At 38.5% G+C, this 26,407-nt stretch overlaps 3 protein-coding genes across 4 annotated transcripts; 2 read left to right on the forward strand and 1 right to left on the reverse strand.

The window, feature by feature from the left end:
- Positions 1 to 393: 393 nt before the first annotated feature.
- Positions 394 to 1,627, reverse strand: ndufs6 (NADH:ubiquinone oxidoreductase subunit S6). Its single transcript, XM_043216939.1, has 4 exons — positions 1,344 to 1,627; positions 1,127 to 1,180; positions 906 to 1,028; positions 394 to 557 (listed from the first exon to the last, which is right to left on the reverse strand). The coding sequence occupies exons 1-4, from the start codon at positions 1,485 to 1,487 to the stop codon at positions 489 to 491; spliced, it is 390 nt and encodes a 129-aa protein (XP_043072874.1). The 5' UTR covers positions 1,488 to 1,627; the 3' UTR covers positions 394 to 488.
- Positions 1,628 to 1,719: 92 nt separating this feature from the next.
- On the forward strand, positions 1,720 to 3,242 carry mrpl36 (mitochondrial ribosomal protein L36). 2 transcript variants are annotated; one of them, XM_043216936.1, is made up of 2 exons: positions 1,720 to 1,865; positions 2,775 to 3,242. In XM_043216936.1, exon 2 carries the CDS (start codon positions 2,786 to 2,788, stop codon positions 3,143 to 3,145), a length of 360 nt encoding a protein of 119 aa, XP_043072871.1. In that variant the 5' UTR covers positions 1,720 to 1,865; positions 2,775 to 2,785; the 3' UTR covers positions 3,146 to 3,242. The 2 variants fall into 2 exon arrangements, with proteins under 2 accessions (XP_043072871.1, XP_043072870.1); XM_043216935.1 differs by having other exon boundaries at positions 1,741 to 1,861.
- A 1,651-nt stretch (positions 3,243 to 4,893) lies between these two features.
- On the forward strand, positions 4,894 to 24,758 carry lpcat1 (lysophosphatidylcholine acyltransferase 1). Its single transcript, XM_043218060.1, has 14 exons — positions 4,894 to 5,233; positions 12,739 to 12,878; positions 14,467 to 14,681; positions 15,445 to 15,557; positions 15,678 to 15,738; positions 18,328 to 18,386; positions 18,735 to 18,769; positions 19,029 to 19,083; positions 19,410 to 19,492; positions 19,647 to 19,772; positions 22,280 to 22,433; positions 22,547 to 22,639; positions 22,774 to 22,915; positions 24,312 to 24,758. The coding sequence occupies exons 1-14, from the start codon at positions 5,114 to 5,116 to the stop codon at positions 24,494 to 24,496; spliced, it is 1,581 nt and encodes a 526-aa protein (XP_043073995.1). The 5' UTR covers positions 4,894 to 5,113; the 3' UTR covers positions 24,497 to 24,758.
- Positions 24,759 to 26,407: the final 1,649 nt, after the last annotated feature.

Raw genomic sequence — 26,407 nt, forward strand, 5'->3', positions numbered from 1 at the left:
AACCTGCAACCTTTGGGGTTACAAGCCTGACTCTCTAACCAGTAGGCCACAACTACCCAATATATAACATGTACACACACGTTTATGTTTTGCACATTTAATTCATGCTGCTTGTTGTTTCGTTGCAATCACTTGTCAAATCTACCAGCGATTTCTGAGTAAAAACTGAGATTAAAGTACATTTTCAACTAGACTAGTCAATTGCAAAAAGTAAAATGTGTAAAAATAAGACCACGTCCGCCCTCTGTCTGTCGATGCGGGAATAAACCACATGCGGTGCTACACTGAGATCACTTAAGGAGCATGACATGGAGAGACGCTTCCTTGGAAACATGTGAAAGGCACCGGGAAAAATAATGAACCACAGCATATAACACGCAAAAACCATAACAATTTTAAGTTACAGCAATATTTTATTATACAGGAATAGAATTAGATGCATTCAAAGGAGAGTTATGAATAGCCCAAACAGACAAAAAGACGGTTCTTCAGTGATGATGCGTCTGCTTAAACTGGAGCCCACAGTATCCACACGTGCCCACTTTGGTTTCCTTGTCCTGCGAAAAGGTTGAATTAAATAATGCACGGTACTTTAATATTTCCACACATTGAATTAGTTTAACGGAACCAAGCAGTTCAGTTCCAACTGGAATTAAACGCACCTCGACCAGATAATCAAGGTCTTCATATTCAAGTGTGTGGGAGCTAAACCCTGCAGGACGTTTGAATCAGACGCCTCTGCTTTAGAAGTGTTTGGGTTTTGATGGCCCCATAATGCGTTACTTTATTTGGGACGCTTCGGGGAATTAAAACTCAATGGGAAATATTTTCCTTATTATGGGTTTCTGCTGCTGTATAGGGCATGAGGATTTAAGAATCTGTTCTCAAGTAAAAGACTGGTTTACCAAGTTGATGTAAACTTTGGGGTGTCCCAGAGCCCCTCCGCCTCCATCACAGGACACCACTCTGGACTCTGTGTGTGTCACCGGTTCCTCGGCAACCAAGCTGATTGCAAAGTTCTCATTCACCTGTATCAAAGATCACAAGACACACGAGTTTTCTAAATATCTCATAGTAATTTATATATTGCTATCTGTGCGGCAATACCGTAAATAGACGTCTTTACCTCTTTTTGCCTGCCGACGAACCTAACTCTTCTCACATCATTTTCGTCATAGACCTGCAAAAACAATAATTACAAATATTCACTGCAGTCGTGACAGAGACACCAGCATCTTTCACCCTTCAGGTGTCTCTAAATGCACACGTTACCGCCGTTAATTCCCACAACAACACCAAGCAACGCCAGTCGAGATAAACAGGAGCGCATCAACCCGTCTCACCTGTCCCGTGTGGGTGATTTTTTCTCCATAATCTGAAACTTGAACGCTGTATCGTTGTGCTGGAGCTGCAGACAACCTCAAGCCGCTGAGCAAAGCCTTCGTGTTTTTACCGAAGGACAAGACCCTGGAAAGGGAGGCTGCCATGTTTGCCTGTGATTATTACCCAGCAGCCCTTGCTTTGCTGCGTGCGCGATGAAAACGCGTCTCTGCCGGCCCCTGCCGGTCGAGATCGACTAAATTCTTTTATTTATATGTTTGTTCAAATATTTTACATTTGTGGTACATTAGGCAATTTAATTTAAAACACCCACACTTTATTTTATGTAACAGAACAGCCGTCTACTAGTTTGAGTAAAGGTTTCGGTGATTGCACTGCGCATGCGTGCTTTATGACTTTCCTCAAAGTCATTACGTCACAGGAAGTCGCAGCGTTTCTGTCGGTTGGCGGCGTGTTGTTTTCACATCGATGGTTTTGGATAAATCGTTTGCTTATTTTAGCGTTCTGTCTGCATTTCTAGGCAGGTATGTGATGCGTTTTGTGTATGTTTGAGTGCAGTCGTAGTGTTGAAGCTAACACGGGCACAAACATAGGAGAAATTGTACAGCTAACAGTTAGCTGGCGCTACAATAAGCATGAAGTTATGTTGTAATGAAGCTTTCTACGTAGACTCTAAGTTAAGTTTTTGTGGAAAATTAGTTCGTATTGTTTTGTGGCATGCAGCTCTAAATACGAACTCAAACGCCTGAAAATGAATGCTAACGTTAGTTGTGGTCTAGCACTGATGTCTGACACATGGGACGAAATATTTACCTACTGCTAGTTTTTACAGACAGATTAATCAGGAATGACCGGAATGTTCTTGACGTTTACATGTTTATTATGTCGAAGTTTGCTTTAAAATGCACCAGTCATCTGAGTATAATTCAGTCCTGTACGTTACATGCATTAAAACAGGAAAGTATATTTAAAAGTAAAATAAATATATGCTTTTTGACAGTAGTACTATATTTAGAGTTTTAAAACTTTATAGCTGTGTCAATTCACTGTCTGCTATACTAGATATTATGCGTTATGTGTAAATTTATCATTTATTATTAGTAAAATTATTTAATTTCCATGTTAAATACTTCACATAAGCGATGAGAAACGTGTGTATATGTATATATGTTTATATATATATATATATATATATATATGTATGTATATATATATATGTGTATATATATATGTATGTGTATATATACACACACTTGAAAAACAATTTTAGCAACTTTTTAACATAGTTTGAATGGTTTTGGATTCTCAATTTCTACATGTTTAAATTAATTCACATATCTATCTACTACTAAAAAGGTTTAAGAATCTGAATTAGGGGAATTAATAAGTGAATACACCTGAAAGGCGCATGTTTATTGTGTTTTCCTCTGTAGGTCTTGACACCATGGCGCCGCTGCTGCTCCCCTGTCTTGTTGGTTCCTTGACGAGACAGTTGGGCCGAGTCGCCGGATGCGCTGCTCTCGGCTCCTTACCTTCAGTAGGTGCACAGAGATGCCTCTCCACCATCACGGCTGCAGCGGCACGCTTCAGAGGAGTCGTGCACCCGGCGTATGAGCCACACGCGCCGTTCCTCTCACTGCTGCTTGGACAGTCCCAGCAGCTCCTGCGCGTTCAACCGGCCGCTGGCATGAAGACTAAAACCGCTCTCAAAAGACGCTGCAAAGACTGCTTTTTCGTCCGCCGCCGCGGAAGGCTGTTTGTTTTTTGCAAATCCCACCCCAAACACAAGCAGCGGCAGGGGTGAATGAATCCATTGAGACTGTTTCTCAATCACTTGAATGGTGTACTGAGCTTGTAAAGATCATAGAGTTTCTAATAAATTCGGCTTCCTCAACTGAAAAGATGCTAGAAGATTCTGAGAATCATTCACATCCGTTTCATATATTTTACACGTATATGTGGCCCTAGATCGCAAAACAGTCATAAGGGTACATTTTTGATAATGTGCATCATCTGAAAGCTGAATATATAAGCTTTCCATTACTGAATGTTTTTAGAATAGCAGAATATTTGAACTATTTGAACCTGAGGGCGCAAAAATTGCTTTTAAAGATGGCAAAATGACATTTTCAGCAATGCAGTGATATATTTATGCTTAGAAATTCACAAAATCTCAGCATGAAACATGATCTTTACTTACTATCCTAATGATCTTTGGCATAAAAGAAAACATAATTATGACCCATGCAATTTATCATTAACTATTGCTATGAATAATATACCTGTGCTACTTGGTTTTGTGGTCCAGGGTCACATATATTTTATTTCTATATATGTCACACTGAATTATAATTAAATGTGCGTGAGTAGGATATATATATATATATTAGGATATATCATCTTCATGCTTTCTATGTTTAGCTTTTTAACTTTCATTAAATCACACCTTAGGAAGAAACTCTTAAGTGAACACTGTTTGCGCTGATAATTGAAATATAATAGTATTCATGCACAAAATATACATATCTATAATTCACAGTTTCTGACCAATGAAATTCTTGGACTTGGAAATTCTGAACTCGGTGGAAGTCTAACATTCTTCCAGAAACATGAACGTTTATTGGGTATTAATTAATATTCAAATTGTCTCAACATTTACAAAATATTTCTGAATGATCGGAGAACATTCAAAAGTAACCAACTGAACTAAAATATTTAAACTAAAATATAAGTGTTTAAATATTGTTCCTAGAGCATGCCTTTTTTTAGGCAGTTGATGTCCGAGTGATTTGCTAACGAACAATGCACGCCTAATTAGAAATTAGTTTGTTATTGCAAGGAATATTTTGCTCGTGATAGACAAAGACAAGCATGCAGTTATGTGTAAAAAGAAAAAAGAACAAATAACCCCCTGACATTTCCTGCCTTTTCACGTCTTCGTGCTGTTCGTCGTTTGTCCAGAAGGAGGCGATGCTGCACCGCTGAGACTTCAGGCGACACTTTCTCCAAAGCCTTTTATTGTCATCTCGAATCTATAAAAGCTGTTGTAAGATGAACCGATATTACTAAAATGTCGTAAACAATTTTTGAAAGAGAGTGCCGTGACTGATTTGAAAACTGGATTGAAAATGTGCACGTGAAAGAAGAAACTGCTAGCAAGTTATATATCTAGGGCGAGTTAAATAGTCTCATTCTCGCTTAAAGTCTTCATGTGGTGTTCACTGAACACAGGAATGCTCACCATCCTCAACACTCCTCAGCTGTGGCCTGCTGTGGAAACTTGTTATGTTTACATGGTCCCAGAGGGTCACGCACCTTAATAAGCATGTAAGGGATTCTCCAGGCGATGGAGCCGGAAATAAACAGCTTTCTGACACTGCTGTCAAAAGAAACACCAACGGTTCTGGGTCAGACTAAATATACTATGGTTTGAATTGGCTCACTCAACAAACGAGGCCTTAAATTGTTCGACATAATTCCGCGGCGGTACAGAAACCCAGCGCTGTTGGGTCGTAATACACCTCCGACGTGATGTCAGAACCTGCGTTGATCACGCATGCGCACAGCGAAAACGCGCAAGATGCTGATCGCTCGGTAATTTACGGGAGCGGAGAGCTTCAAAAGCGAAGCCCAACGCCGCTAGGTCAAACCCGACTGGAAGCGCTCGCGCTCTGAAAAGTTCTTTGGCGAATAAGAGGAGCGCCGCGCGCACGCTTTTCCCGGGGACTTTTGCCTCTCTTTTAAAGACATCCCGTGCGTTTACTGTTTTAGTATGAGATTCCCCGACAGAAAACTACACGCGGCGGTGGATGGAGGGGACGCGGGCGTTTCAGCGCACTTCAGAAATCCTTTCGTGCACGAGTTGAGGTTTACTCCTCTGCAGAAACTCAAGGTAAAGTAACTTCGCGCGGTGTGTTTGGTTTTTCCCAGGCTTTGCGGAACACGAGAGGTCAGATCGGCGGGTTCGAATCCTTGAGCAGGTGTAGACGGTTTGATTTTAATATCATTATCAGTAGTTGTTGCTGTTTTTGCATGCACCACGTCCTAGGATAGCCTACGCACGCATGCATGCATGCATGTTTGTTTGTTTGTTTGTTTTTTTTAAAAAAATTTGTATCACTGTTGGAGTCAAAAGCACCGGCTCATGTTTTATGGGGTGTGACTCCAGTTCGAAGTGAACCGAAACGCATCCGAGTGGCCTTTTGTTTGAAACACAGATGCATCGATATTTAGTCGTTATTTTAAAGGCTCAACGAATGCATCTTAACGGTGGCGTTGTCATGCTATAAAGGTCTAAGCCGACTGGAAGTGTATATGACTCCTGTGCATCATAGTAATCTAAGTTTGGGTCTGTAACGAGATGAGACGTTGCGTTTTTGTTTGTAGTTTAAGTCATTTAAGGCTTTTGAGATCATTCAGATCAATATTTAAGGTTTTTAGGAAACTTGAAAGATATGTAGGCTGCAGCATTTCACTGCTTTCCTCCACGGAGAGCCTTAGAAAACCTGAAATGCCACTTCTTTTTCCTCAAATGTCACTCCCAGAAGAGAGAGATTACAGTTTCGGAGTCCTGCTATTCCTATTTAATCTTCTCAGCCCGTTGTTTTTGGGAATTGGGAAGCACTTCCTCACATTTCAGCAGGTGGAGAGTCCCTTCAGGTGGACAGTATATCAGACTAGGTTAGATAATTGTTTACTAGGAAACAGGCAAATGCATATTCTTTTTTTGGGCTCCATTAGCCTACTGCTGTTTTCTAATGTAGAGTTCTTGCACAACAGCAGTTTGAAAGGTCTAAGATAGGCTGTGATGATTCACCTGATTTCCATATGCATCGGATTCTAAGATAAATGGCCCTTTGTGGGATTATGCAAGATCTTTTTAATATACTCAGGCCTCAGGGTTACACTGTAAACAACACCATGAAGAAAGACAATGATGTCTATTTATAGCGTTTGAGCATTTGCTGAGTTGAAAATCTTAAGTAGGTGATTTTTATTTATTTATTTTTTTTTGCAAACTCTTGTAAATAGGAGGGCAGTAGTTCAGCTAAAGAAAAATCTTCCTTTGCTAGCTCTCAGGCCATCCAAGATGTAGATGACGTTGTTTGTTCGTCAAAAAATAATAGGAGAGATGTTGCATTACATCACTTGCTCACCAATGGATGCAGTGAATGGGTGCCGTCAGAATGAGGGCCAAACCGCTGATAAAAACATCACAGTAGTCAATAGAATGATGCACATTCGTAAGAAATAATTCTGTTTTAAATTTAAACTGACCCTTCTGGCCAAAATACGAGTCCTTAATCCATAACACAGTGAAGAAGTCAGTGAAGAAGTCCATCCCTGTCATGTCAAAACCGTTTTGTCTTATAAAGGGTGCTTGATCTCTACTGATTCAGACGAGATCACTTTATTTCTGGAAAAAGCAATATTATGGACATTTTAGCGGAAAGCAATGGTTTGAAGTTAAAGACATACTGATAGATTTCTTTCTTACACACACACAACTTTTCTCTTCACACGATGTTAACTGATGGACTGTCGGCACCCATTCACTGCAGAGGATCCATTGATGAGCAAATGATGCAATTCCAAATTTCTCCAAACCGTTTGGATGGAAAAAAACAAACTCATTTACGCTTTGATTATAAGTCTTAAGCAAATTGTCTTTTTTTTTTTTTTTTTTTTTCTCTCTTCTCCAAGTGGCATACTGGCAAGATCAATGAAGACCAGTGGAGAGATCACGAGTAGGTTTGGAAGTTCCTGCCTCAAAACCGAGCATTTGCATGAAAGCTTCATTGCGGAAATCCACTATTGCTCACTTAGGTTTCTGTTGTTCTTCATGACACACACTCCACGTACGTGTCACAACAAGAGTCCCTTTAGCGCCTTTTACGGCTACGTAACCTCTTCGAGCGACCATGGCAAAGCGAGCAGAATTCCTCAAATTCTCTGTCCTGTAAATGCTCTCCAGGCGATGAGCAGTAACATGATCGCAGTCACGTCACGCTGTCTGGAGGCACTGTAAGTCTTGGCGCGTCCCCTTATGTTGTTAGAGATCACGATTGATGGCGATCCGAAGGGAATGAGGAGTGAGCGAGAGCTGGAGGACCTCCTCGGCCGTGCAAGGCTGTAAAGTGCTCTCAGTGAGAATTGTAAATCTGCTATAGTGAGCATCAGCTAAGAGCAAGAGTCATTTGCCTTGTAAACGTGCGTGACCGAGACACGGCAAACTGCGTGTCTTTGTAGATGGCCCGATCCAACCGCTTCCTGCTGTCTTCTCTCTGCACGCTCGATGATCGGTTGAGTGTGATGGCATACAAAGCGGCTTTGGCTTCTGGGTTCATTAAATGGTCCTCCGGTGTTCATTGAGCTTTGGTTCGAAAGATCTGCGATGCTCGGGGCCCTAAATCTTGTCTTCAGCATACGTTTTCATATTATCTGCTGTAGGCATGTTGGGTTGACATGAATGTGGAGGATCAGGTTTGAGCATACGTTAAGTATTCCTTACCTTGCAAAGTCTCACAACGGTTAATTTGGCTGTGCTTCTATCAAAATCGATTTGTTCTCAGCGTTCATTACACAAGAATGAAGATTAATGCAGTTTTATGGTATATATTTAGTATGATACTTGAAATAAATGAATACTGTTCTACAAGGATACGTTAAATTGGTCGGTTGATCGTGGAAAATCGGTCACTAAAGTGTCTATTTCAAATTTATTGCTAATGTTTAACTTTTTATCTATTAAAGATCTGAACCCGACTGACAAATCTCTAGAAAATTATTAGCAACAATGTTATGGCCGAAACTCACTAACTAAGAAACTCGCCACAGTCCCTGAACTGTGGACCAAACAAACCTGTGCGGTCTAACAACCATGTTCTGCACAAGTGTTTCATATCTAGGGACTCTACTCTTCCTACTAATTTCTGACAGCTGTAACCCTCAAATTTTAGTCGTAATCATCTCGTAAGAATTTAGTAAAACAGCTGTTTATTAAACACTGCATGCTATAGAGCCGTTTCTAACTATAGGCAGAGCAGGCGGTCGAGCTCTGCATGTTATAGGGGCCCCATAACCGTACCACAGTGCAATATGTAATGGAAAATCTTTCGTGTTTTCATTGTGCATTTCCCACGAGGTACAATATTCTGATTGCTTGCATCTTGTTTTGTAAGTCCATAAATAACGCAGTCCACTCTGTAATGTACAATTATGAACGTATATTAAAACCTCTGTGAACTGTAAAATTTGCAGTTACTGCGAACTGATTGGATGTAGTGAAGTAGGCGCTTCATTCTGAAACGAACACAGACAGCTGGAGGGTTGTGGTTAAGGATGTCGTTCTCTATTATGTTGATAATTTTCTTAGAAATCGTGCATTTTTTTTTTTTTTTTTTTTTGTACACGCATGCCAAAATACCGATATAGGGCCAGCTGTCTTGATACTCGTATCGTCAAATCTGAGACGATACATCGTCATATCAAACACAGCAATAGTAGTTGTTCTCTAATTTTGATCGCTGTGTTTTCTGCTTGCATCATGCGCATTAAAAAAAACTAACTATACTTAAGCTTTTAAGGGTAGTCTCTGGGCTGGAAGAAGCCTTTCAGAAGTCCATGGAAAAGCCGTATCACCCTTGAGGTCAAGACTCTTGCGTGGGCTTCGCTGTGACTCTAAGTAGCTCTTAACCCCACTCTAAGAGACCAGCGCCATCCTTCTGCTCTTTTACAGCACTGCTAAAAGATTCAGCTGCAGGTTCAGCTAAAGAAGCTCCTTCTTAACCCGCACATCCCCCTCATCCTCCCTCAGGCTCAAGCAGATGGAGACTAGGCATGAGGGGGGAGGCTGTTAACGGGACCCCATAGGCCGGGATCAAGGCTGTGCCACTCACTCCCGGGACATTATACAGTGTGTTAGGGTGGGGAAGGTCGAGCCCGGGTTAGAATTCTTGTTCTCAGCAAATGATTTTAGCTCCTTCTTCTTTGTTTAAAAAGCAGGAGAGGTTGTGTGTTTTTTTTTTTTTTTTAAATCTCATTGGGAATAAGTGCTTTTGTATGTAGTGTTTCGCTCATAACACACTTTACACCAAGCGCTACCCCTCCTTCTAGCTCTCTCTTTCTCTCTCTCTATCTCACTCCCTCCCTTTCCCAAGAGAGCCATCGCCTCAGCCTCTAGATCAGTTTAATCTTTCTGTCAGGGCAGACCGCAGGTGTTGACAGCGGCTCTAGATAAATAAATAAACACTAAACAGGCCACACATCTCCACCCACCGTTCATCTCCTCCTAATGGAGCCGTCGGGTGAGCCCATCCACATTTAATCACCGCACTCCGCTCCAGCTCTCATCTCACCACAGCAGCTGAAACCAGTGGTGTTACAGCTAGCAACCAGTCAATTCAACAAGACTGCTGTAAATCCAGTCAAACAAGTCATTTGGGAATGAGAAACTTGGAGAATGACAAACTCTACATGGAGCATTGGATTAGAGACCTGTGTTATGACTCTGTTGATTTTTATTTATTTATTTATTTTCTTGGAAATTGGATGGCGTACTCTAAGCGAGATTAAATATTCATGAACCATTCTGGGTTTTAATGCGAGCCCATTCCATTCTTCTGCTTTGTCGTTGGTTCTTGTGACAAACTAGCCGTAAATCTCCATTAGCCTTTTGCTGGGATCAACAAAGTTTAACCCTTATGTTGTTGTTTCTTTAAGCATTAACAAAATTGAGCTTTGTTAATTTAGCCCTCTGATTAATTATGTATGATGTGTCCTCAGATCTAGACGTTGGTTGAAGCTTTGCACCAAAGTTCTGTAAGAAGAACGTATTTTATTCAGCTTTTTTTTTTTTTTTATTATTATTTTTGAAGTAAATCTAACAACATGAGAAAATACTCTTGTTCCCAGAATCAGAAAACAGATTTCCAGAAAGGGTTTAGCCGCCTTGTTTGGAACCTGAAAGGCCTCAAGGACCAGGTTTGGCTGGCTAAATATAAATAGTTTGCAATATCAGTTTGAAACGGATTTATTTTCTTATTTTAAAGCAGTTTAAATCGTATAACACAATGAAACCTTTTAACAGAGAACATGTATTTTATGTCTTTGTGACCTCAGATTATATAATTGGTTATAAATAACATTATTATTGCACATATATATATATATATATATATATATATATATATATATATATATATATATATATATATATATATATATATATATATATATGTGTATATATGTATATGTGTATATATGTATATATGTATATATGTATATATGTAAATATATATGTATATGTGTATGTATATATATGTGTATATGTGTATGTATATATATGTGTATGGATATATGTATGGATATATATATATATATATATATATATATATATATATATATATATATATATATATATATATATATATATATATATATATACACTTTTTGTTTACAATATGATTTATGCTTGAGGCAAATGATCTTCAAACTAAAGTCATATTTCTGTTCAGGATAATAATGGGCACAAACTGTTTTGTGGTTAAGTGCTAAACCTAGGGAATTGAAACAAAAATTAATAATAATAATAATAATATTATTATTATTATTATTATTATTATTAATAGTTTTAAAAAAAATAACCATCCTTAAAGACTCTGGGATCCCAAATGTTACATGACATCTTCTGAAAATGAGGGTTAAGTCACAGTGTTCAGTTTACCAGTGTGAGTCAGTAGATGTAAACCATTGATGGGAACATGAGATATTTGTGGCCAAGAGGTCATCAGAGATGCAAACCTAATCTTTCCCCTTCGAAGATTTATCGCATGAGTAACTGGTGCGCAACTGAGACATGTCTGGTGTACTGGAGTTGCATGTGATTAAATTAAGAAATTGCAGAAATTGTGAATGGAGTTTGAATTAACCCAATTATTTTGCAGGAGAAAACTGCTACTGTGTAATGCTTGGATAACGGCCCATATCAGATACCATGAGCACCCTTCCTTCTGCTTTTAAACACTCTCTCTCTCATCGAAGAGGGGAAAAAAAGAGGCATCTAAAGTTGACTAATCATTTGACTTGAGTTTTTTTTTTTCTTCCTCATTTGATGATGCCTCTCATGTTCCTCTTATGTGATCTTGTTTTTCCTGAGCTGCCTATAGAAGCATGACATGTGATGTCCTTGTGCTTCGTTCAGTCATGAATGACTGACCGTATGTATCTAATTCTGACACTGCTGAAGCATAATTAGATTTTATTTTGTAAAAACCAGAGGCTTTATTAGTAAATTTTAAATTGGCAGAATATTTCTGTGCTATTTATAAAACGTCTGTACGCACAAAATAATGCTTCCGTATTATGCTTCCGTAATATGTTTTGAAATGCGTGAGTACATTAAGGCCCTATGATGTAAGTCCAGGTTTTTCCTTTTCAGAATGTTTTAATGGATTTTACATTAATTTTAGAAAGCAAATCTAATCAATATAATTCATAAAACCTTTATAAAATAATTGTAACAATTAGGTCCTATGCATTAAAAAAAAAAATTGTCTAGACTCTAAATTCTTTATGATGGAAAACAATTTTTTAACAAACTACAGCAATGAAATTTAATGTCATGTAACTTTGCTTTTATTTACTTAATGCAAGTAGTGTGTCGTACATGCAAATTCTCAGCTTACAAAATGGCTTTCTTTTGGCCAAAGAATATTCTGTTGCGTTCTTAATGACATCCCAAGACACGCAATCTCAATATGACCAGATTCTGAATCCAATCATTATTGTGATCACTTATGCATTTTCAATATTTCCAAAGTCATCTGAATTTCTTTGGCTTGTCAAATTCATTATAGGTTTTTTCAGCTTTGTGTTAAACCAAACTTCTATCTTCGCTGAGGAAAAACAAAAAAACTGATTCTGGCCCAAAGCACAAAAGAAAATGTTATGGATTTAAGGGTTATAATGGGAATTGTATTGGTTTTAATGTAAACTATAATGGTGTTTACGGGTATTTGATGGACTCTTGGTGGGATGTAATATGGCAGATGGCAACCAATAGAACAACAGGAAAAATACCCAAATCAGAAAGATTTGTAGTTTTAATTTTTTTATTTATTTGCGGCATAATGATACTTTGCTTGACAATACATTATTGACAATATTAAGCTGAAGCTTTTTTTTTTTTTGCATGCATTTTCCAAATCGAACAGCCCTACTTTCTGTCTTTGAGTATTACACAGCATAGCAAAATATAATGTGGTCTCACTGCATATTTTTGTTTCCCTTCTACCTCTTTCCAGTAATGACCTGCTGTACTGGCTAATTCTGGATTAACGTGAGGGATGTGGGATTTTAACATCATCTTACCTGTAACTCTCTCTCACTCTCTCACAGATCGCAGTGATGACCGTGACGCTGTTCCCTGTCCGTCTGCTGTTTGCTGCGTTCATGATGTTGCTGGCCTGGCCCTTTGCATTCGTGGCTACCGTTGGCCGTTCTGAGGATGCAGTTGAACCTCTGTCCTGGTGGAGGTGGTGAGTGACACAGAAATGTTAATCAGACGTGACGGTTTGGGAACGTTACACTGCGTCTTTGCATGATGAGATTATGCCGCCAACACAGACCTACAGAGTCAGTCAGACTGCAGTTTGCAGCAATAAAGTAATTGAAAGTTTAAAGAGAGCTAAATAGTGAACAAGTATGTGTGTGTGTACGTTTGTAAGTGTTTTAATAAATGTTTTTTTTTTTTTTTAAATAAATGGGATGCATGGGATGCATGCAACTCGTGCACGTTTTAAAAATCAAACGGTCTGCAGTTTATTTACTAAACGTTTTGAAGCCATGTCGTGAATTCAGTCATCAACCAGCAACTTCCTCTTCCCATGAGTGCTCAGCAGTAGCTTTCGGTGCTTGTAATGATTGTAGCGTCTTTCTCAAACACTTTTCAATGCTTTTACGTTGCCATGTGTGCAGCTTTAGCATGCACCTATATTTAATCACGTCATTGTTCGGCATGAGTTATTCTGTCTTTTTCGGTTTTTAAATATAATAAACACTCGAATAAAATCAGGAAACGCTGCCGATGATGAAAAATAAAATCAATCGATGATTGTTGTCAGTCCCAGCTCTATTTACCAGAAGCTTAAGTTGTTAGCTTAGCAAAATGCTAAAGCCAAACTCTTGCCCAGTTATGCCTACTTCCTGATCAGGTGAAACATGCTGTCATTGGACTCTTTGGTGATCATAGGGTATGTTTTCAGTCACTTGTATCCATCAGTCAGATGTTACTTGGGATTAGAACAAAGCCGTAGTCTAAATATTGTCAGATATTGGAGAGCTTGCTCTTCCTGGTTATTTTACCCTGCTAAAAATAAGAGCACTGTATTGTGTGTCTGCCGTATGTGTGGCACACCTACCACACACACACACACACACCACACCACACACACACCTACCACACACACAGCTCCATTCACAGCGTCTCCATTCCACTATCACCTGATCGCTTCCAGCAGGGCTTTTCATATTCTCTCACTGTGTTTGTCTGCCTGTGTGTGTCTTTCTGTATCCCATTGCGCACGAGTTTGTTCATGTGAGGGTGGAGAGGAGAGGTTTTTGTCTTTATCCACCGTATAAGTTAGAACGGACACGCTTGGTTACCAACGTTGATGGGGCACAGGTCACCAAACTATTTTTCTTTTGCTACTGTAAGTCTTTGAGAGTGATCGTGAGCCAGCAGGGTTAAACAACATATATTTTTTTAGTGCAGTTAATATTTAGCATAAAGTCCATGTAGAAGGCTAAAGTTTAGTGTTAAGTTTGAAGCATACTCTAAAGACACTCTGTGACATTTTAACGTATACCTCATCTCTTTTTACTACATGGCACCTATGGCATTTGTATTCAAAGACCTCATAGAGATTGTACTTTATTAAAATATTGGGCACTTTTTAAAAATATTTATCTCACTAGTGAATGAATCTAGTTTGTGGTACAGTTTCACGTTGACTGTTTGATGTAGACCACGGTCAGTTGAATGTGAAGGCAATTTAATTGGCGTAAATTTCAGGAAGCAGGCAACATTCTCTTACGGTTTCTGTTTCTCTGCTTCTGTCCTCCCAGGCTGGTAGATCTGGCCCTAAAGGCCATCATGAGAGCCATGTGGTTTTCTGGAGGCTTTCACTGGGTCCGTGTGAAGGGCCGGCCGGCGCTGCCCAGCGAGGCACCCATCCTCACAATGGCCCCTCACTCATCCTACTTCGATGCCATCCCCGTCACCATGACCATGGCCTCTATAGTGATGAAGGCTGAGAGCAAAGACATTCCAGTCTGGGGCAGTGAGTTTTTAAAAATATCTACATATATAGACTTTTGAATTTAGTTGAGGTGTGGTTGGATGGATATTTATTTTTTTTGCAGTGTGAAAAGTCTTATGCTCTTATTCTAATACAAAAAAATATTATAATTTATAATTTAAAATAACTTTTTTTTTATTTTTAAAATAAATATTCCTGTGATCAAAGCTAAAATTGTCAGAATCATTACGGTATTGATCCTTCATCCCATGACCCGTGATCCTTCAGAAATCATTCTAATACGCTGATATACTGATTTGTTGCTCAAAAAAGATGTCTTATTGTCAGTGTTGTAAACGTTTGTTTTTTAAAAAATTTAGTGGAAACGTAATTCTTTTTTCCAGGATTAGTTAATGATAAAAATCTTGTATAGCATTTAGAAATGTATTCTGTTTAAAAGGTGCCTAAAACTAATCTATACAAAAATAAAATAGTCTTTCAATACATATTTATTGCTTTGTGGTCATGCAAAATGCGTCTTACTCGTACACGGACCTATGAATGAAGTTTGCGATCTTTCTCCTAGTTTCATAAGAGCAGCTTAACTGCCAAGACTTTTTCTTATCTTCTGATCTTTTAATTCTAATAGTTATTTATTATAGAAGATCTCAATTTATGCTCCCAGCATGATGCAAGTTTTGACCTGCCTGCTAAAGCTATTAATCTCTCTTTTTAAAACCTGTATTTGCTGCTCTTTCTTTCCATCCCTCTCGTACCTCACCCTTCCCTCTTTCTCTTTTTGTAGCTCTTATCAAATTCATCCGGCCTGTGTTTGTGTCCCGCTCGGATCAGGACTCTCGGAGGAAGACCGTGGAGGAGATCAAACGCAGAGCTTGTTCGGATGGCGAATGGCCTCAGGTAACGCGCACAGACTCGATGTTTCACATCTAATGTAATGACATTCACACAGTATAGGTGTCCAAACGCACACTTATGCTACTGCTATTGGTATTTCCTCTAACCGCGGCCTGTTTTCAGATCATGATATTTCCGGAGGGCACATGCACCAATAGATCCTGTCTCATCGCGTTCAAGCCCGGTATGTGCCCGTCTCTGATAACTGCTGATATCATACTTCCCATCCCTCTCTCTTTGAGTCCGTCTTAGGAAAGTTTTGTAAAGTTTTTCTATCTTTTGGTGTTTGCTCTCTCTTTGTACCCTCTCTAATCTGCGGCCCATCATGGTTCACAGAGCTGAGAGATCTGGTGATTGGCTTCCTCTTCCTGTGTACGCTGTGGATTGTGATGGTCTTTTCTGCTCAAATCCCCCTCTCCTCTGTCAGTCATTGAATCGGCTCTGTTCCTCTAATCCTCACCCCTCCTCTCTCCATCGTCTGCGTGTTTTCTCTTGTCTGGCTATCTCACTTTTCTCTCAGTAGCCTTTTAATACCGGAGCTCTCTACTTTTCCAAACAACATCAGCTGTGGTGGTGTGTTAATACAGAGAGCCGTAGATCACTGACCAGCTACCCAATATCGGGTTCAGTATTGCAAATGAATCACCCGTGGTACTGAACACAATATTGCGTAGCTGGTCATTGAAAACAGCTGATGCAGATTTGCTGCTATTCAAACAGGCTTTACTGACGAGATGCGCATGAATATACTGTGTGATATATATTGCCCAGCCCTATGATCACTAATGTTTGTAGGCAAGGCCTTAATTATCATAATCACACCAAATGCAGGTTAAAATTTACGTTTGTGAGAATATGAAACTGTTGGCTGGTAACAGCTTTTTATAAGTTAACAATGCCTGTGAATTCAGTATGGTTAAATAACAAAGAATTGTAAAAAATGTCCCACAAATATTATTGTAATTGTACTGTTGTAAAAGAATAATAAGAATATCTTATAATAATAATAATAATAATATAATAATAATAATAATAATAATAATAATATATTTTACAGATTAATAGTATAGTAATATTCTTTGTTTTAATTTAGTAATTTTTATTATTATTATTATTATTATTATTATATTCAGTTTAATACTATGGTGGTGATATTTACTTAATTGAATTGTTATAATGAAATTATTTTTAATTCTTATTTTTATCTAATTTTATATAATAATATTGTTGTTTACTCGCCTTCCATTCTGTTTTTATGTTATATCTTCTATTGATGTATTAATAACTAAATGGGCATTATAGTCCAAAGGAAACACTTTTTAACATTTTTTTTGATGTTTTATTATACTCATAAGAAAACCATATTATATGGGTATCACTGTAGTAGTTATTATAATAATAATCATAATAATCATAATCAAATTACATGAGAAAAAAAAAAGTTTATTTTGCTCTTCAAAATAACCAATCCGTTCAAAAAACAGCCTTTTTTTTTTGACATACACTTAAAAGATTAGGAGCTATGCAAAACCATGGTCTCTTAGCATTTATTTACAGTAGTTCAGCTCTGCCTAAATGAGGACAGGCCCTCTTCTGCTCATGTGGACGCAAGCTTTAGTCACGTACAGTAGCAGCTCAGAACCTCAATGGTGAAAGATGCAAATGAATGATGGCTGATTTGTATATTTGCATTATTTCACTTGCTCTGTTTAAAACTTGGGTTGAGTTCGTCAAAGGTGAGTGAGCTGATGGATCAGCCAGTTTCTTTTAGCAGCATGTAACAAGGAGCTGTTTGTGAGCTGAAGGGCATCTCTCGTCTCTCCACACTTTCCCAGAAGTGATGAGTTCTGACTGCCACAGAGAGAAACTGACGCTTAAGATACTGAGGAAAAACCGACTGCAGTTGTTTTCTGAACTCTGTTAGGATAGTTCACCCCCCCCCAAAAAAAAAAAAAAAAACTCCACTCATTCATGCGTTGCTTAAAACATAAATGTTTTTTTTTTTTTTTTTTTCTGTACAACACAAAAGATATATTTAACCGAATGCCAAGCAGTTCTCTTTTAAAGGCAGTGGCAGCTGTCAAGCTTCAATGAGCTTGGCGTGTGGATCAAAATAACAGTATTTATTTGAAATGGAGATCATAATGTAACATTGTAATTATGATTGGGGACACTTAATTTCTAGCAATTATCGCCGATTTGATTACAGAGACCGTCTCTGCATTTAGTAACAGATCATCGTTATACATCCCTATCATTCTGTTCTCCTATTTGCTTTCATACAATGCATAGCTTTTATTTTTTTTATTGAGAAAACAATCCAGATTGTGTGTACAATATGCTCGGTACGTGTATATAATATAACATGCATGCATATGTGTATTTATTTCTACAAGTTAAATATGCACAGTACACACAATCACTAATGCAAAAGCAATCCGCCTACTCGAAAGGAATATTCAGCTCCTCATAAAGACGTGGATCCTCTGTGTTTTTATCCTCTAACTGATTCGTTTTATTACGCCGCATCTTCTCGTGAAGCTTGAGTGTTTTTATCATCGGTTGGCCTCGGTATCTGAATATTAAACCGCTGAAGCTGGATGAGGTGAGTGTGTTTGTAGACTTCACACACCCGCAGTCAAGCAGAAGGCTCGTGTTTCAGCACAGACTATAGTTTTAATGCCACACCCAGCGCTCTGAGAGGAACGAGGTCAAAGCGCAAGTCCTCTCCTCCTCACTCGTTCGCTGTCCTTTTGTCCCTCCTCTCCTGCAGGTGCGTTCATCCCTGGAGTTCCCGTGCAGCCTGTGCTGCTGCGCTATCCTAACGAGACGGTAAGAACCGGCTCTATACGCCCAAACTGGGAGTGTCTTACACGCGCAACCTGTGTGTCTCCACATGAAGACTGTTCATTTATCTCACGCAGTTCTACTTTTCTATCCACTGTCTGTCTGTTATGTCTTTGTTTCCATCTCTTATGAATAATACAAGCCCAGCAATGTCTTGGGGGGCGCTTAAAGCCGAGGTTGTGCTGTCAGAGGAGCAAGGTCAAGCTGAAGTGGTTGGGTTAGGTGTGAGTGCGGGATAGGCGTTTAGGGGGATACTGGCAGCATAACACTTGTTTTTGGTTTGAGATGCCAAGCCTATTCATCGCCGCCTTTCTCTTCTCACTTCCTCGACAGGATACAATCTCATGGACGTGGCAAGGGCCTGGAGCGTGAGTCTCTTGAGTTTACTTAAAGGGATAGTCACCCAAAAAATAAAAGTTGTCATTAAGTCTCCCACATTCACATTTCTTCTGCTGAACATGAATATATTTTGTAGAATGTTGGTGTCCAAACAGTTTTAGCTCCCATTTCCTTTTTTTTTATTTTTTTTTTTTTTTTGCTCCATACAATGGAGGTGTGTATTAATGGTCAAGATGTATGCACATGCTTGTATACATTTGTGAATTAAAAATCCTTTGTCTTTTTCAGGTTTAAGATTCTATGGCTCACATTGTGTCAGCTGCATAACTTTGTAGAAATAGAGGTGAGAATTTTGGTATTATTCATAACACTATATAAATTTATTTTAGTCATGATTAATTGCATCCAAAATAAGTTTGTGTGTACATATGCATAGAACCCTCACATATATTTATATTTATTGTATGCATGTATGTAAAAAATTAAGTGTATTTTAAATGTTGTTATTATAAATGTATTTATTTAATATACATTTAATCAAGTCAATCTAATTTTAATCATCTGATTTGATTATACCTAAAATTATTTATAAAATTAAATAAGATTAAAATAACACTGGTGCAGTATTTGTGCACAAATCAGTTTTGCTGATGACCGAGTTCTGTGCAGTATCTTCCTACGTACACCCCATCAGAGGAGGAGAAGAAGGATCCAGCCCTGTTCGCCCACAATGTGAGACGTATCATGGCCAAGTGAGTGGATTTTTAAAAAAACAAAGTGTTTTTGTTGTGACCGGTTTTAATAACACTTTATATCATACTGATGGAAAGAAATGTCATGTCTATTTTCTTCCTCTTAAAAGGCCCAAGTGTCCTGTGATCAGTATTGTGTGTGTCTCCTCCATAGGGCTCTTGGGTTGCCCATTATAGATTACTCCTTTGAGGACTGTCAGCTTGCTATGGCCAAAGGCCCCCTGCGCTTGCCTAGACACACCTGTTTGCTGGAGTTCGCCAGACTGGTACGATGTTTAGGGTGAGTAGTGCAGTCTTTTTTTATTATTTATTTATTTTTCACAATGTACAACATGCTTTTGAAAAAACAACACTCTTCAAGGATTCAGAGTTGACTGATACACTGGGCACTTTCAGATGTAAAACTCTGCAGGATGTTTTCATTCACTGCATGAAAGGTCATTTAAAGGTCATACATTTAATAATAGGACACTTTATTATCATCATTTTTTTTTTCTTTTTCTGTTATCATGCGGATGTCCTGAGTTTGATGAGTGACTGGCAATTGATCAGACCAGGCTTCATTACAAGAACAACAGGAAGATAGTTGTGTTGTATCATAGTATTGATCTATGACACTTCAAAAGAGCCACACCATAAAGAATCATTACGTTCAGAAAGAGCAGCGCTGTGCTGATTGATTACAAAAAAATAAAAATCAAATCGCACGCAGCCCTCTGACTGCCGGCATAATGAGAGGAAGTTAAAGATGGCCTTTGTTTGCTTTGGATTAGAAGCTGAGGATTGATTTAGCTGGTTTGTTTGTGCTGATGTAGTGAACATGGTGCCCTCTAGTGAAGCTGATGAAGAAATACAGTCAACAAACATTTGAAAGAGGGCTTGCTGTAATTAAAAACACAGTATACATTCAGTAAGCATGAAAAGAGTGGCTTTGGCAATGACAAAAACTTTTAATTAGCAGATAATCTGTTACTTTTTTCCTTTTTAAGGAGTGCAATATAATACATGTGATGCTACAAATTGTTGTGATTTAAGTCTTATATTTTTAAGTCTACCTATTATTATTATTATTATTATTGCTTCTACTACTACCACTACTATATACAGGAGTTGGACAATGATTTTAAATAAGCTGAAGCTTGAAAGGTTGAAGCTTTCGATCATTCCTTTATTTTATATGCAATGCAATCAAATTTCAGGACGGCCTGATTATAATGAGAAGGAGGTCTTTTTATGGTCAGTGTGGAAATGTTCAGGATCCTTTTAGATCAGATACTGAGTGAAGTCTTTATCTGTATTAGGGAGAGGGGGAAAAAAGGCAAAAGGGATGTAAGTTAGATGCGGTTAATCATAGGCCCTGTCTGTTAAGTCAGATATAATGTAAAAAAAAATACTATGACCAGAAAGGAAAAAACAGTCATCAAGATAGGACTGAACCCAGCTAAGAGATTTCTCATCAAACCCAACTGCCTTTTTATTTTCCACAATAAAGTGGTGTGGTCTACAGGATCAAATGTCTTCTGAGGGTCTAACATTAACGTAAAGCTGTTACCACATACCACTTTTTTTTCTGTAGGTGCTACACATTTTACATTTATATACAGTAATGTGTCTTAGTTACCGTGTACTGTAAGGACATGCCTGTTTGTGACCACTAAACATTTAACATGTGTATATATACATTAGTAAGTAGAGTATCTACTCCGTTATTGGCACTACCTGACCATTAGTACCCAGACTTGTCTGTAGGCAAAACTGTTTAGTACAGCCAGGTTTCTTTATGTTGCCATGTACATACAGGTATTTTGCCTATAGGTACAAGATATCTGTATCATTATATCATGCATGCACCAGGGGAAGAGCATGTACTGTAAAATAAAGTGCTACCAACATTTCTTATCAATTTTGGAAACTGTACATTTAAAATATAGGATTCTTTTATGAATAGAAAGTTGAAAAACAGCAAAGACATTTCATATTTAAATGCTAGCACTTTAATACATAAATTTAATACATACATGATCGATTTAATACATTGTTGCTATATATGTGTATATATATATATTTTTCCCCTCTTTAAACTCGAGGTTCAGGTTGAGCTGAAGTTTTATCATGTGTTCTGCAGTGTTTCTGTGTTATTGATATACAGACTGTTCCTACAGCAGCTCAGCATCTCAAACATGGATTCATCCATCTATAATACTCTTTTGTTCTTTGTGCCCGTCTTGCTCTTTTTTTTTTTTTTTTTTTGGCAGTGTCAGATGTGACTATCTTTTGAAACTCTGTAAAAGCCCAGCATCTCCGCGCCGTTGGTGATGAAGCCTCTGTTTAGTGTGCACTGTTCAATGCAGCTGCCAGCTGAGCTCCAGTCAGGGGTCTGTTTCTCCAACTAGAGACCCTGATGTTCGTGTCCTCTAGTTATTCTGGGTCGTCCACTTCTCCCCCCTGCGCTGGTTAGATCCAGTTTGCTTTCTGCTTTCAAGACGGTAGCTCACTGAACGACCTTCATCTCTCAAAATAACAATTGAAACCACTACCAAGAAATGCCAGTGTACTCCAAACTGTCAGAGACTGAAAATGCTTGTGTTTCCAAATGAACTGTACCAAAGTTTTCATTTTCACCACATTTATTTTTATATATATATATATATATATATATATATATATATATATATATATATATATATATATATATATATATATATATATATATATATTATAATATATATATTATAATATATATATATATTATAATAACGGTGGAATTTCTTTTGTCTCCTCTCTCAGCCTGAAGACGGGGGTCACTGATGAAGTCCTGCGTGAGGAAGCCTCCAGGGCCAGCAAACTTTGTGGAAACAGACTGGACGTGGAGGGATTTTCTCAGTACCTCAAACAACCTGTAACCGAAGCAGTACAGGACATTTTCTCACTTTTTGAAGAGGTTAAACATATTTGTCAAAATATTTTATTACTGAAAAGAAACCTTTCGAACACATCAGTTATGTTTTTCCATGATGTCTGATCGTGAGGACATGTTGAATGAATTGTTTCTAGCACGGAAAAGTGGATGTGAGAGAATACATCATCGCCCTGTCTGTGGTCTGCAGACCTTTCAGATACCTGGAGACCATTAAACTGGCATTTAGGGTGAGTTCAGTTTCTACAAGATCTTTCTGTTTCAAGCAGTCAGGCTCTCATTTATTCTGTTCTATAGTGTGTGTGTGTGTATAAAAAAACGGAAGGTCTTGATGGTAAGGAAAGATGGCTGTTGTTTTGTCCAGATGTTTGAAGCAGAGGAGGATGGAGCGGTTGTAGAAGATGAGTTGGCTGTCATTCTGAACACCGCTCTGGGGATCGGAGATTTCGCTGTTTGTCACCTTTTCAGGGCCATCGATTGTCAAGACAAGGGAAAGATCACATTTGGTAGGACTATTTACATTGGCTTGCGTGTTAAATGTGATTGAGCTGTTAGGTGTTCATGGCATTGTTGAGTTTGGCTTCACTTACCTTATTGTCTGTGTCACATTAACCAAAATGAAATCTTGTATAGCCAAAAGTTATCTTATTTATATAGCACTACTAAAACAATCACAAGGGGGCTACCTACAGTTCTATATATATATGTGTGTGTGTGTGTGTATATAACTTAATTTTTGATTAGTAATATACATTGCTAAGAACTTTAAAGGATTATTTTTTTTGTATTTTGATTCTCAAATAGCATAATTTTTTTGTATATTGTCCTAATAGCATCTCACCAAATATTGTCGATCAAACCAAAGATTCAGATTTAATGTGACTTCTATGGCTGTTTTTATGGTCCCGTGTCACATGTACAGCTGCAGCTCATTCCTCAATCTCAGTCCCATTACTGCACGAGCTCACAGCTTTATAATTATGAAATAATTAATTAGAATTTAATTCCCTGATTAAGATAACATATGATGGCATTTACAGTCATTCTGAGTACAATAATGATGGGTTGAGGCATTTTTCTCTGTAATATTAGTGATATGAAAATAAGAAACTAATTTGCAAACTGAACATTGTGGAGTCGGACACAATATAATTTTCAAATATAGTATTTTTAATTGCATCATCTTTGAATGTAATCTCAAAACAAAACACAAGAGTTATTGAAAAGTGCATTGGTATGTTGGTAAATTATTACAAATGTATGATAGACTCTCTCTGTCACTCTTCCTCTTCTGTCTCTCTCTGTATCTCTCTCCTTTTCTCTCTCTCTCTTCCTCTCTCTCTTTTTTCTTTTCTCTCTCTCTATCTCTCTCTCTCTCTCTCTCTCTCTCTTTTCCTCTCCCTCCTCTTCTCTCTTTGTCTCTCTTCTCTCTCCCCTCTTCTTCTTCTCTTCTTTGTCTATCTCTCTCTCCCTGTCTCTCTTCCATCTCTCTTTCTTGTCTCTGTATCTCTCTTCCCTCCCTCTTCTTCCTCTCTTTTCCTTCTCTCTCTTCCTGTCTCTGTATCTCTGTATCTCTCTTCCCTCCCTCTTCCTCTTTCTTGTCTCTGTATCTCTTTCCTTCTCCCTTTCTCTTCCTGTCTCTGTATCCCCTCTTTCTCCCTTCACTCTCTCTTCTCTCTCTTCCTTCCTTCTCTCTCTTCCCTTCCCTCCCTCTTCTTCCTCTTGCTTGTCTCTGTCTCCCTCTCTTCCCTTCTCCCTTCCCTTCGTCTCTCTCTCCTTCCTGTCTCCTCCTCTCTCTCTCTCTCTTCTCTCTCTCTCTCTCTCTCTTCCTTTCTTTTCTCTCTCCTCCCTCTTTTCCTCTTCCCTCTCTCTCCCTCCTTTCCTCTTCTTCCTCCTCCTCAGATGATTTTTGTGTCTTTCTGGAGAACTGTCCAGATTTTGTCGAGCAGTACCAGTGTCTCAGCGAGTGGATTCCTCAAGCTTCCAGAGAATGTACATCTCCCTCAGAGTCTCAGCCTTCAACGAACGGCTTCTGTGCTGACTTCAGCCCTCGAGATCCCAGTACTCACAGCAAGAAACAGGACTAAAAGCAGCTTTTACTATCACAGCTCGTCACCCTCAGTGTGTGTGTACTTCTGGGTGTAGGAGAGGTGATGATACACTACATCATAAAGTTGAATTGGGATTTGCATCTGGGTACATCACCCCAGGGATTCCTCCAGAGTTTTGTTTAAAAAAAAAAACCCCTTAGCTATTTTTTTTTATACCCCCCAAAGAATGTCTTTCAAAAGGAAACAAAACTGCCTTTTTGGAGATTTTAATTTCTATATAAAGTGCTGTTTGCTTTAACACGAGTGTGTGGTTTTAATATGCAAAAAAAAAAAAACTAGTTTTGGGTGATACAATATTAACAATGATGAGATATGTACCAATTGCAATTATATTAGTAGAAAGAAGATTTGAGTGAATTATTATTTTTTTTTTTGTAAATCATGTCTGAAAAAAAACGCAAATCCATCTCAAATAAATAGTGTGAACTGCTGTAAGAACAATAGTGATAACACTGGTGGCCTTCCCCGTTTAAAATCACTAGTGTTGTCAGTATTATTCTATAGATTATATATTATTTATATAAACATATGCAATTTTTATATTTTCTCATTAACGCCTTATGATGAAAACGAGGACAGTGTTTGAAATTAACTTTTTCAAAATAAAAATATTTATGATGCTAAAAAATCCAATGCTTCAAAGACCTTTTATACTATAATAAAACATTATAATATTTAAATAAAATATTTATTCAAATTAAAATATTCTGGATTTAAGGTGTGTTTTTGTGATGAAGGTTAATATGCAATAGGCGACATTTGACCTTTTAAAAGTTCAAATATAATGAATGAAGAACAGATTTCTATAATAAATCTGAGTGAACTACTTGAACACAAGGGGGCGCCACACAGCCACGAGTCCGCTTGACTCGGTTCAGGTGATAGTATTTTAGACAACGTTTCGGCTTCTGACTTTGTAGGATACGATCTACTGCAATGCGAAATCAGACTCACTGAGACCACAACAAAGAATTGTAATAAAGCGTAAATTATTGCACATGCTAATATCATAATATTTAATTGTACAGCTAAATATTCTAAACGCTTCATGATGGATGTTAAAGTAAATATCGTTTTTTTTTTTTTTTTTTTTAAAAGAAATTTCAGCGCGTAATGTATTTAACCCGAACAGGAATGTCACACCGTCCTCCAATCCCACATCCGCATTATTCTTTAAAACCGACTCCGTTTTTGATTTATCAGTCAATGTCACTGTCCCGCGTTCCTCCAGACGGCTCCCCCTCCTCTCCCAGTCTTTTTCCCCTCTCTTTTCCCTCCCTCGCCTCTGACGCGTCACCTAAGCCTACGATGTAAACACATGATGTCATTTGTTCGAGAAACTTGCATAAAAGAGTTCGCCCGCGCCGCGGGGTGGCGCTACAACACCGACCAAACCGCCGCCGCCTCCGCCGCGAGAAAAAGCATTACATCACCCCCCGCCGTAAAAATAGACCAAGAACTGCTTCTCGGGTTCTTGAAAGCGGAGCGTTTTGCCACCTGTGTCCAAGCCGTTAATAGATAATGACATCATCCGAAACGGCTCGCGGAAAGCGGGGTTTTGACGCTCGGATGGGCCGAATGCGTGAAGTTGCTACGCGACCCGGTCGCCCGAATTAGCCGAAGCGCCCTTGAAACTCTCCTCCGGCGCGGGTCTTTGTTCTCGCGCGTGAGTGAACGGACGGAGGTTCACACGCGAAAAACGTCCGTTGCTTTACACACTGATGCGCTCTAAAGATTAGGAACCTATACGTTTACATTCGCGCATCGGCCGGACCCCAAGACGCGCCCGGGAGCCTGCCGGCGCGCATTGATACGATAACGACGCGACGTTAGGAAAGCATACGTTTCATCTCGTCTGTCTGTCGCTCTCCGTGTATAATCACTCTC

This window comes from Puntigrus tetrazona, chromosome 19 (assembly GCF_018831695.1).
Source record: "Puntigrus tetrazona isolate hp1 chromosome 19, ASM1883169v1, whole genome shotgun sequence".
In the NCBI taxonomy this organism is placed as follows: Eukaryota; Metazoa; Chordata; class Actinopteri; order Cypriniformes; family Cyprinidae; genus Puntigrus; species Puntigrus tetrazona.